Genomic DNA, 12138 nt, shown 5'->3' with positions numbered 1-12138 from the left:
CAGCAAAGCCAGGCCTCTCAGGGAAGCTCACAGCAGGGAGCTGCTGGGCAGAGGGCCGCATGGCAGGATGCTGGGCACCTGTGCAGCGCCCTCATACCCCAGTCCTGCCCAGTGCGAAGCACCAAGCTCGTCCACCAACACGGGGCTGAGCAAAGCCTCTGATCCATCCACACTATCCTGCTGCACAGCCTAATGCCAGGCCCCCCCTCCCCAAACAGCTCCAGCACTCACCTGGGTCTGCCTAGCTTCTCACCCGCCAGCCACCAGGGTCTCTGGCTTCGTACATCCCTGGGTTGCTCAGGCCTCGGCCCCAGGAGCTGCTCTCGGCAAGGGACGCGAGCCACCGGTGCCGGGGGACCACGTCGTTGGCCTGGTGGCTGTGCCGGCTGCTGCTGCTACCCCATGCATATTTGATGAGTGCTATTATTCTCATCTCCACTCATGAGCGGAGCGCGGGGGAGCCAGTTCTGCCTGCAGACCTGCTGCGGGCCAGGAGCAATGCAGCAGCTGGGGAGGTGCGGGGCAGGAGCCCAGCTGCTCCCAGGGGGGAAACAGGGGCCTTGGGTAGCTAGGAGGTGCTACTTGCCCTATGAGAGCAACACAGGAGGCTGCCCAGTCCCATCCCTGCCTGCGTGAGCCTGGAGGACTGAGGGAGGGCACGGCAGGGCCAGAGGTACAAGGAACGTTCGGTGCCTCTCCAGCGACTCGGGGCAGCGAGGCAACAGCTGCTGCCTGCAGGGGAAGGCTTGGGAACAGGGAGCAGAGTTGTCTCCCCTGCACGGCTGTTCACAGAGCAGCTAGGTCAGGGTGCAGGTGGTGCATGGGAGGCCTCTGCCTGCTGCTGCACAGGAATATCACAGCAGCCTGGGAGGTGCTGCCCCACTCTGAGTGCGCCTAAGGGGCTTGGTGGCCTCTACACCGGGCTTGGACAGCAGCCGGCCAAAGGACAAATTCCCCCAATCATGCACTGCTGTGGGGGGACAAGCCAACAGTAAGAACCGGCTGCACAACCACAGCCGCTGTCTTTGCAGGCCTAGAGAGCAATGCCTTGTGAAGCACCAAGGGCCCCAAGTTCAAATTCCCCAGGGGCTAAGGACCTGGGTACGTGGGCCCCTCCAATGCCAAGCTGTGCCCAGGCAGGAGGCCCTGGCCCCAGCCACTCCCTACTCCCCCCAAGCTCCCTGGTGCACCCCCAGCACAGCACAGCCAAGATTTATGATGTTGATCCTTCCAAAAGCAAGAGCTTAACTGCAGATTACAATAGACAGCCCCACGCCTACGGGCACCTCCATCATCAGGGAGACCTGCAGCTGTTCCTAGCAGTAAATCTTCCGGGCTGCTGCACCTGCATCCACACAGACTGTTTGCTCACAGTGACCCTGTCAGCAGCTGATGCCGTTAAGCTGTCGCCGTCGGGTAGGGATGGTTATATACGTCCCCGCGCTGTAGGCCAGATGGGATCACCGGAGCTGTGAGACGAGTCACCGGAGGCTGCACCTACCTCTCATTGAATTAAATGAATGGCCCTTCTTATTGCCTTGCAAACGATTTCTGACTCAGTTCAATTATAAAAGCAGTATCCAGTCCATCATGCAGCCCTTGCTGCCTGGACCTGCACAGCCACTGGTGGAAGGGACCAGGCCTCAGGCCCTCGCTGCATCCTGGACGCACCGGCACACCCCTTCTGCCTTCCCCCTGCTCCTGAGTCCAACACTAACAACCTAAAGTGCACGGGGATCCAAAGGGGACGTGCCTTGGAGACACTGCAGGTGCAGCTGGTGTGATGGCAGTGTCCCACACAACTCAGGAGGCAGCTGCACGAGGCCAGCTCAGGCACAATGCAGCACACTTGGAAATTACTCCCCTCCAGTCTCGCTCCGCCCTGCAAGGGTGAGCAAAGCCGCTAAGGGGACAGGTGGCAGGCAGAGCTGTCACCCTTGTGGCTTGGTCCCTGGACAATCTTTGAATTTCTTTCTCTTTGCACTCACATGCCTAACCTAGCCTATCCACTGCATAGCCCCGCCTCCCAGCAGAGCAAAGGGTGGGAGGGCAACCATTTCTACACCCATTGACTCCAGGCAAACGCAGACAAGCTCGCATGAAATAGCAACTTTTATTCTCTCAAATAAAATACTCCTTCCGTCCTTGATCGGCTTGGGGGGGAGGAATACAAAGGAGGGAAAGGGTCAGCTACCAAATTAGTCATGGTTAAGAATCCTGCGTTGGACTAAAGTCACTTTATTGTGAAAGTAACTCAAAGCTATTGGAAGCTCTTGCTCATGGAGAGAAAGAGCCAGTCTCTATCAGGCACTATAAACCGTTCAGCAATGAGACGTAATGAGGCGGCATGATCAGAGAGCCCCAGATGGCTGAGGGAAGATTTCCATCCAAGAAGCAGCATTATTTGTTTTAACCAAAAATATATCCCACTGCACAGACGCTCCTCAAGCTTGAACAGTTCCAGCTGGAATTCAGATGAGCTGATGCATGACTGGGAGACAAAAGGTTTTCTAGTATCTGGGAAGAAGGCAGCAAAGAGAACATGTGGGAGGGAGTGGTCTTGTGGAGGGGATCCCCAACAGCAGCTCTCTGACCCATGATGTGGACAGAAGTGAAGCCTCTCCAGGCCTTGGAGCTCTTCTTAGATGTCCCTGCTGCATCTTGGTGAAAAGCAGATGCGTTTGTTCCATGGGTTTCATTATTCATCTCTCAGCACAGTGGACTGAAGCAGGGCATCCTAGAAGCCACATCATGGGGCCAGCAAGTGTCCTTGGTAAGGAGGGACCTTCAAAAGTTCTCTCAGACATGAGAGTCGGGAGCCCCAACCTGCTGAGATGGTGAAGGAGGAAGCCAGAACAGCTGTGAATTGCAGTGGGGCTGGAATCAGAGGAGCTGGGAAGGGACAGTTTTGTTCTCACTTTAAATGTGTGCCTAGATTAAGAGACACAAGCAGGTGCAAATGGGAGGCGATGGACTTCCTGTCTAGCATCAACACCCTGGAGCAAAGTCACATCTGCATGCAGGTTTCTGCCTGACCAGAGGAGTTGTCGGCAGGTGCAACACACGGACGCATGCGAAGTCCATGGAGGTGTAGAAAGCTGTGGGGGTGAGTTTTGCTGCAAAAGAACAGGCTCTGTGGTTCAGCATCCAGAGACGCAATGAGCTGCCTGGCCTGAAATGTCCCCAGGTGGGAAAACCCTCCCCGCCCCCAGCCCCGCCAGGTACTAGCATCTTCCTTGTCTCTCCCTGTCTCCATGGAACAAGTTTTGCTGAAGCCCTGGTGGCTCTGGAGCATGTCAGTCTGCTGCCGGCTTGGATGTGGTCACGAGAAGTCAGCTCTGATTTTCCAGACGTGGACAAGGTCAGGCACCGGTGAACAGAAGCTCAGAGGGCTACTTCTTGACAATCTGGATGACATCTTCATGCTCCATCATATGGGTTAATCCTACTCTCTGAGGGCTGTATTTTGTGCTGGTTCCCTTTGAACCAGAAAAAAGCCAAGGGTTGGAACGCGTCAGAAAGGGACACAAGGAAATCCAAGTCAGTGACTGGCGAACACTTACCCACACCAAGGCATATTTGAACTGGCTGGCTAACGACCTGTGGATCCGATGGCACTGCAATAAGACAGATGGATGGACAGAGTTAAATGATGCAGCTGCTTCGCTATATACTGGCTTCTGTTTTATCCAGGTTCTCACAGCCTGCCCATCATTGTGTTACAGGACCAGCTGAGAATCTGATTTGGAACTCCTGTCAACATCTTACAAGCCTCCTAGTCCCTGTGGCACTCCACACGTAACATCTAGGTGCTAGAAACAATGGGTCCCCACTACCTTACAACAGGTGCCCGGGAGGGGTATTTCTGATTGTGGCCAAAATAAAACAAATGCACTAGAATCACAGCCTACAAAACATTCTCACAGGAAGCACTGCAGCAGTAGCTCCATTGAGCGAGGCCCTGGAAGTAGGTAAGCATACTACTGCAGCTTTGTTCCCTTTCCTTTGGTCAGACTCTTAAGCATCTCCTTCCTGATTATGGATCTTACTAGGTAGGCCACACTAAAGACAGCCTGCAGGACCACAGAACATCACCGCATGCACCAGGGCTTGTCACAGACCACCTGAAATATGCAGAGTCCAACTGCCAGGCTTGGGTAAGACATCTGATTGGAGTCAGTAAGTTCTTAACATCTTTTTACTTACCACGTGCTCTACAGAAGCCCCTTTCCGGAGAATGATGGCATCTGTGAAGTCTGGTCTCTCTACACAGCACAGAACAAGAGGGAGAGAATAGCACCACTCACCCAAGAGCTAGATTTTAAAAAAGCCAACACAATCAGGCAGTGCACTGGTTATGGACAGCTCAAGCCCTCCCCCACAATTCCTCCTGCCACCTGACTGATCTTGTCAAGGCTGCTGCCTAATTAATGCTAGGAGGGACCCTGAAAATGGGGAGAGGTTGGTTCAAGATGAAAACCCCCCAGGGCAAAACCTGGCTGCGGTTCAGCTCTTGTACTGTCGAGGCACAAAGACAAGAGCTGTGAAGGGACAGGGGCAACTTTGAGTCTGAATGGAGCAGTGTTCCCTGTACTGGGGACAGTGTAACCCACTGCCGATGCCCCAAGAGAGCAGAAACTTCTGGGTAGTGTGGTGCCCAATGCCCAACACCCCTGACAGCCAACAAGAGCTGGGCACCAGCTGCCACTGGGGCTTTGAAGGGCCCTGCCAAACTCCCGACTGCTGTGCTGGCTTACGTCCTCTCTTCTTTGTGTAGATGCAGGTAAGCGCCAGATATTCCCACAGCTTCTCCAGCAAGTAGTCTAGGTTCAGCTTCATTCCGCAGCTGCAAGACACCACCAACATTTTGACTCTTTCTCTTTGCACTCACTTGCCTAACCTAGCCTATCCACTGCATAGCCCCCTGCCTCCCAGCAGAGCAAAGGGTGGGAGGGCAACCATTTCTACACCCATTGACTCCAGGCAAATGCAGACAAGCTCGCATGAAATAGCAACTTTTCTTCTCTCAAATAAAATACTCCTTCTGTCCTTGATCGGCTGAGGGGGGAGGAATACAAAGGAGGGAATTGGTCAGCTACCAAATTAGTCATGCCCCTCTCCTCTGGAGTCCACAGAAACCCTGCTGAGAAGCTTATGAAGTGCTAGGTGACACAGGGAAGCTTTCCAGAAGGCCTAGCAGAGGCAGAACTTACAGAAGGAACTAAAACCTGCTTTCAAAAAGGAAGCTAGCCTAGAAGTGGCAGGGCCCCCAGACAGAGATAGCGCCAGGTCTTATTGAATAAGCCAGGAGACCTGGCTAGTTCAAGCTTGCGTCTGCCTTTTCACAGAAGGAAGCGATTGCCTACCTGTTAATAACAGAGCAGAGCTCCTCAAATGGACAGCTCAGCACACTGGCAAGCTCATACCTGATCACGACGCTGTGGGGCCTCCTAGCCAGGCGGTCAACTTCCTCCATGGAGATCTGATCAATCTTGTTGTAAACCTGATTCAGAAAGGAAATGCCATCACTAGCACACACAGAAGGAGCTGCACTGCTAAGCCTGCCAGCCGCTTAATGAAGAGACGCCAGGGCCCAGCATAAGAATACGACTCCCCACATCATCGAGGGGGGGATGGTCAGAAACTCAGATGCCGAATGAACTGGTACCTTTTCCTACGTTAATGTTTTTATCTTTGGGGTCAACCTGGAGCACTTTGTTCTTTAGCCTCCTGGTTTTAATTAGAAGGAGCAGAACTTTATCCAATGAAGCCCTCCAGATGTGCAGTGCACCTGTCACCTACCAGAGCTGGATATGCCGAGACACTATAGTCATCAGCGACAAACCAAAAAGAACTTTCAGCCCCCAAAACACAAGCCCCTATCCTACGTTTGAGCAGCTATCAGGCATACAACTGGCTACATCAATCACGTGACCAGCCACACAAGGGCACTGGATGGCACCAAGTACATGACACCGTATCCTGTGACACAGAAGCTCTGCGATTAACCCCAAATCCAACTGTCTCAAAATAAGGCATATTCAGGGTCAAGGACATTAGATACTGAGGTGCCTCAATCTCTAGGGCCCCCCTAGCGACACAGAAATCAGGAGGTCTCTGGGATACTCACGTATAAGCACGGCATGTAGACTCTGTTGCCAACAATCACGTCGATGAACTCATCAGGGCTACAGTCCTCTCGAAACAGAACCTCAGCATTGAAGATTTCTGAGGTGGGCATCGTTAAGGCAGAAAATACTCGCTCGCCTCAACACCGAGGGCAGCCTTTGCTTAGGCTTGACTCACTGGTGCCACATAGGGGTATGCGGTGGTGAAAGAGGGGCAGGCTTTCTCTCCCCTGACCTACTGCTCTTAACTATATCATCAAGAGCTTTAATACTGTATCTGGCCACCACATCATCATGATCAATGTGCTCTGCAGTCAGCATTGGAGATGCAATCAGGCCTCCATCCTAGCTTATCTCTGCCCAGCCAGCTGCTAATTGGAGGGATGGGATCTCAGTCAACTGAGGTGGCCCCAGCCTGGACTCTGTGCAAAAGGATACTGTATTCATGGAGAATGAGCTGCACCAGCTTCTCAGAGCACTGTGTCAGTGTGACTGTCGAGTTGAAGGAGATGCCTCCACCCTTCTTTGGCTGCATGAAGGGAACAAAGAAACTTGAACATTCAGCCAGAGTTTAGAGCCCCTCTGCTCAGTGGAGACAAAGGGGAGGAAGAACACAGCACAGACTGCACCTGAAAAGCCTCACCTTGAAGTAGATGTTTGGTTTGCTCTTATTCAGGCGGATTCCGACAGATTCCAGCTCCCTTTCCAGGAGACACCTGCAGGGACGCTGAGGATTAGCTCCTGCTACACAGGGCTCGGCCCAGCAAGAGGGACAAGAGCTTTGGTGTGGAGCACCTTCACCTGGATCTTTATTGCAACTCTGACAGAAGCCCTCCCCTGAAGCATAAGATCTGCTCAGGACCCAAAGACTACAGCCTAGGTAGGAAGATGTAAAGACACCTGTACATGAACCATTAGCCTTGTGCTAATGAACATCCAACCACAAAGTCTGAGCTCTATAAATGCTACCCCCAAGTTACCTAGGAGGTGTTTCCACCCAAGGTCTCAAGCACCACGTTTCCATCCCATGCGCAGCCCACATGTCCGAGAACTGGCGTTCTCCACTGATCTACGTGGCCTGGTCCTGCAGAAAGCAGCCTATTAGCCAGCACTCCAGGCCCTCACCTCTGGACTTCACCCTTTGTAGCGTCCAGCATCATGATGACAACATCCGCAGTCCTGGCCACGGCTATCACCTGACGGCCTCTCCCCTTCCCTGCAAAGGAAGGAAAAGGTTACACCGCGGGGAGGAGAACAGGGCAGAACAGCTACAGCTTTATGAAACTCAAAGACTTCCTCAGATGAAACTTCTTAGAAACCACAAACGAACTGTGCTTTGCTGTTACACCCCTGTGCTGGCTGTAATCTCCTGGTGGGCGGGTGTTGTGTGGGCAGGGCTAAGGCCCTTGGACATGACCATGGACTGAAACATGCTGCAGTCAGACAAGAACACAAAGCCACAGCTTGATGCCTAGACCCACAGAGAGAACAGCGCAGATAGACCTTAAAGGGGCTGGACATTGGGTGGGAGCAGGAAGAAAAGGATGTACAGGCTGGATGCTCTACAACTCCCTCTGCCGGCAGGCTGGGGAAGCATGCCAAGTCCAGCAGACAGGGGGATGCCCATGTGACAGTTGAAATGGGTGGCTGCAGTGTTCAGATATAGCAGAGGCGGCTTTTAAGTAGGTGGCGGTGTAGCTGTAGCAGGGAGCTCAGCATGGGCTTGCTGCCAGGGCATTACCCAGTCGCCGCTGAGCTCAGTGCTGTCACAGCTCTGCTATCAGCACCAAAACAGCTGGTTGAAACTTATCTCCCATGTCCACATGATCCACAGCGATGCCCTTGACTACAGTGCACACATGCCTAGCGTACATGCATTGGTCTGCTCCCATGTGACAGACAAGCTACCCAGCCCCAAGCCACAGTGCCAATCTGCTTGGACCAGACAGAGTTAAGAACCCTCCATCCTTTCAAGCACCACTCTAGTCAGAACCAAACGTCAGGAGACATTTATACATCTAACAAGACTCCATTAGACACTGCAGGAGGAGAGAAGCAGGATTAACTCCTTTTCCTAAGTCAAGGAAACAAACTAGCCAACAAAACCCAGAGAGGAGAGTTAATCCTGTTACTTGGCTCAATTTACCCTTCAGCCTCTCCTCCAGTTTCTCTCTCTAGTGACCACTACCCATGGCTTCCTGAATATCAGCAAGACTAGCATTCCTGCCAAAAGGTGAATGCTGGAGCAGAAGCCAGCTAACTACGAAAGCAGCATCTCCGGCAATGTATGCAGGCTTCTGTGTGTCCAGAAATTCCGCAGCTATCGTGCCTTGCATCCAAGACCCCAGGGCTGTCAGCCTGGGGGAATTCAGGGCCGAACTGGCAAGTCTGGAAACACGGGGATTTCACACATACTAATAATGACCATAATGCCAGTGCCAGCCCACCTTGTGCAGCTCCTTCGATGATCCCAGGCAGATCCAAGAGCTGAATGTTTGCGCCTTTGTACTGCAGAAGAAGCAGAAATAGGAAAGATTTAACATGACCCTCCAAGACACCTGCCTTTTTAGCCTTGAGCAAGGAGCTAAACAAAATGCCCATGTACGAAATCAAGGAAGCTGCAGCAGGAAGAGGGCAACTCGCAGTCTGGCTCAGTCAGTTCACAGCTCCCTGGAGCAGGAAAAAAATTTGCAGAGATTTGACCATTGAACCGTTTTGATAGCTTCACAGAAATTCCACTTCTCCCTCCCTCTGAAGCTGCAGCAATTAATGCTGTCACCACTCCCCCACCACTGAACTTCTGGACTCGTGGGGGAGCCCATGGGCCAGATAACACTGGTCTAACAAGTCAGAGAAGCTAAGTGAACACTGCTGCCCCCGGCTGGATTCAGAGCCATTAAATCATGCCGCAAGTTCTAATGCAATATAGTAACAGAAGTGCTCTTTTTGCTCGAGGCTAAAGGTCACTTGCTTTTTGGAGCAGGCAAATCCACAGCAGCAGTAAAATCCTAAGTGATCTAACTATGCAGCATAGCAAAGGCAGGCAGGGGGCTCAGATTTGTGAGTGTGTTCCAGCTTCTATGGCCATCAAGTTTGATCTTTAACTCCCCTTCAGTTTTGATCCCTGCATCTGCATTATCCCCAGATGCTTTTCAGTTTAAGGCTCTTTACAATTTTCTTACCCGATGGGTGGTTGGGGCACCAGCAATAAAACCCCTCAAGGATAGGAGCCAGCCTGTTTTCTCTTCCAAATTGATTATAGCACAGATTGCCTGCTTTAAAGCATCATTAAAAACAAATCTGTCAAGGCTTCCAGCCATCTGGTCAATGGCACCAAGAGCTGGTATAAAAAATTCAGCTGAGGATCTGAATTTGCTCTATGGTCAGTCTAACTGCAGAAGCCATGCCTGCAAGGCAGGCTGTCAGTCTTGAAGGAGGAACACTGCCTCTGAGAGCTCTGACTCAGCATGGCCAGCTCCAAGAGACTCAACACGGCTGATGATCACAGGCTTTCCAACACCTTCCAGATGCAGTCAGCTGTGGAGTAGGGGCCTTTGGATGCACCTGCATCTTAGCCTCTGTAGGTCGAAGTGGCATATGTATGCAGACACACGTGCAGCTCCACATGCTTACAATTTTCTGCCTAACTATGTCAGTGGTAAAGGAATTGCACTTACTTCTATGACACCCGGAATACACGTCAGTGTTGTGAACTCGTAAGAGGCAGCTTCGCTGGCTGTGGAGGTCATTAGGCTCAAGAACGTGGACTGAAAAGGAAGAGATCAGCATTTCAAACAGATAAACAACCAGTAGCACCAGTGACTGTGTGAAGACTGATGGCAAAAATGTGCATCATTAACTGCCAGACCCAGCTGGGGAGGAACCTACTTTAGTTTTCAAAGCCACGTGCTGTGATTATATGGGGTATGGGAACTGTAGAGGGATGGAACATTCAGCATGTTCTTTAGAACATGTATGGTTAAAACAGGGACTACAGATTCTTAGCTGACTACCTGGAGCAGCTTTTGTGACCCCTTTGTTCCTGCAGGTTACTGCTTGTTTGCCTCTCAGCACTCTCCCTTCCCCACTGACTGCATTCTGATCGCTCACAACACTTTATACTCTGCTCTATGCTGTCCCTTCACAGCATTGGACGAAGCTAACTTGAGTTCAGGAAAGCTTGTGCTCTCTCTGGATTGTATTTAGTTAGCCTGTAAGGTGGAGATATACCCTGCTTTTAGAATGTCAGTCACCAGGCAAGTCTCACAAATTTGTCAGTGGTGCAGGCATTGAATGGGAACAAACAGAAAGGTTTGGGGCTCCATCAAGCAGCCTTGTGGGGGTTGAGGGGAGGAGGTAGAGAAGAACAAGGAAGCATCCGCAAGGTTTATTCATTCACGGCTCAGAGACTGAGTCACGTCTTTCCCATTCGTTTGTGACCAGCCCTTGAAAAGTTAAAATACACAGAAAGGCAAGCGAGCAGAGCTGGCAACAAGACAAGCCGAGAAAGACGGGATGACAAAGGCAGGAGAAGTGGGGGGGGCGCGTGCTGGACAGTCCACTCTGATACTCACTGACCTTACCCACAGAGGGAAAGCCGATCAGTGCTACCCTGGCATCTCCAGATTTCATCACATCAAAGCCTTCACCTTTCCCCGCAGAGGATTTGGAGGGTTCCAGCAGCTGCGCTCGGTATTTGGCCAACTTTGCCTTCAGCAGACCAAGGTGATACTCCGTAGCTGAAACCCCCCACAAAAACCCAGCGGTTAGTAACTCAACAGCCAGGGACAGCACCAGACCTCTGAGCAAGCCAAGTATTTGGGACATAAAAGCACAGAATGGGCTGCACTGCGTTAACTATTCACTGTCCATTAGCCCTGGTGACAGGTTGGCTCTGCAGGAAAGGCAGAAACAAAGGCAGGTGCTGCTTTAAGAAGCCCCGGAACAGGGAAAGGTGGGAGGACTCCTGCAGGCTCTGGGGCTCCGTGCTTTTCTTCCCTTGCTTTAGGCAGGCGGTCTCTCCCCTCCTTGGGGAGATGTGCCCCCCTGCACAGGACTGGCTGAGGGAGCTGGACTTACTTAGTCTGCAGAAAACAAAACTGGGGGGGATCTGACAGCAGCCTTCAGCTCCCTGCAGGGGGGCTGCAGAGAGGATGGAGCTGGACTGGTCTCAGTGGGGACAGATGGCAGGACAAGGAGCAATGGGCTCAAGCTGCAGCAAGGGAGGTTTCAGCCAGACATTAGGCAAAACTCTCAGGAGAAGGGTGGTGAAGAAGTGGGACAGGCTATGCAGAGAGGTGGGGGACTCTCCATCCTTGGAGGTGTTTAAGCCCCGGCTAGACAAAGCCTTGGCTGGGAGGACGTAGCTGGGGCTGGTGCTGCTTGGAGCAGGGGGGTGGACTCGATATGACCTCCCGAGCTCCCTTCCAACCTGAATTTCCTGATCCCTGAGCCCTCCAGCACAGCAGTGTCCGAGATCCAGCCTACGTGCCAGACCCGGCCTGCAGATTTCATAGATACTGGGGTCAGAAGGGGCCTCAGTAGGTCATCGAGTCCGACCCCTTCCCTGGGCAGGGGAGAGCGCTGGCGTCAGACACCCGCAGCCAGGAGCTTGTCCGGTCTCCTCTCCAAGACCCCCGGGTCGGGGCAAGCACCCCCGGAGCCCGTCCCAGACTCTGGCCGCCCTCGTGGTGAAGACGCCCGTCTAAATCTCCGTCGGTTTGCGGCCGCTGTTTCTAGTTACTCGGAGGGGCGCCTTGGAGTAAGCGGCGCATCTCCGGTGCCTGCTCGCCGCTGACGAATCTGTCGACGGCGGAGCCGCATCACCCATGCGCCCACTGAACCGGCCCCAGCGGGGCCTGCCCGGGACCCCCCCGCTCGCCGCCAGTCCCGGGCGGGCGCGGGAGCCGCGGGGCCCTGGGCACCGCCACGAGGATCGCTGGCACGTGCGGCACCGCCTGAGAGGTGGAAGGGGGAGCCGCACCCTTGTTCTTCTGCGTGCGGGCGATCT

General features: G+C 53.0%; 1 protein-coding gene across 1 annotated transcript; it reads right to left on the bottom strand.

The window, feature by feature from the left end:
• Positions 1–2094: 2094 nt before the first annotated feature.
• Positions 2095–12136, bottom strand: DRG2 (developmentally regulated GTP binding protein 2; the record flags this gene model as incomplete). The annotated part of the gene is made up of 13 exons (XM_019512573.1): positions 2095–3479; positions 3564–3617; positions 4207–4265; positions 4758–4846; positions 5427–5503; positions 6131–6228; positions 6567–6657; positions 6772–6844; positions 7254–7344; positions 8576–8636; positions 9806–9895; positions 10707–10867; positions 12112–12136. Coding segments are annotated over 13 exons (1056 nt in total), but the record flags the coding sequence as incomplete, so codon positions are not given.
• Between the last annotated feature and the right edge of the window lie 2 nt (positions 12137–12138).

This window comes from Gavialis gangeticus, unplaced genomic scaffold (assembly GCF_001723915.1).
Source record: "Gavialis gangeticus isolate Ggan-Ray unplaced genomic scaffold, GavGan_comp1, whole genome shotgun sequence".
In the NCBI taxonomy this organism is placed as follows: Eukaryota; Metazoa; Chordata; order Crocodylia; family Gavialidae; genus Gavialis; species Gavialis gangeticus.
The sequence above is the reverse complement of the archived record's forward strand: the minus strand, read 5'-3'. Positions and strand labels throughout refer to the sequence as shown.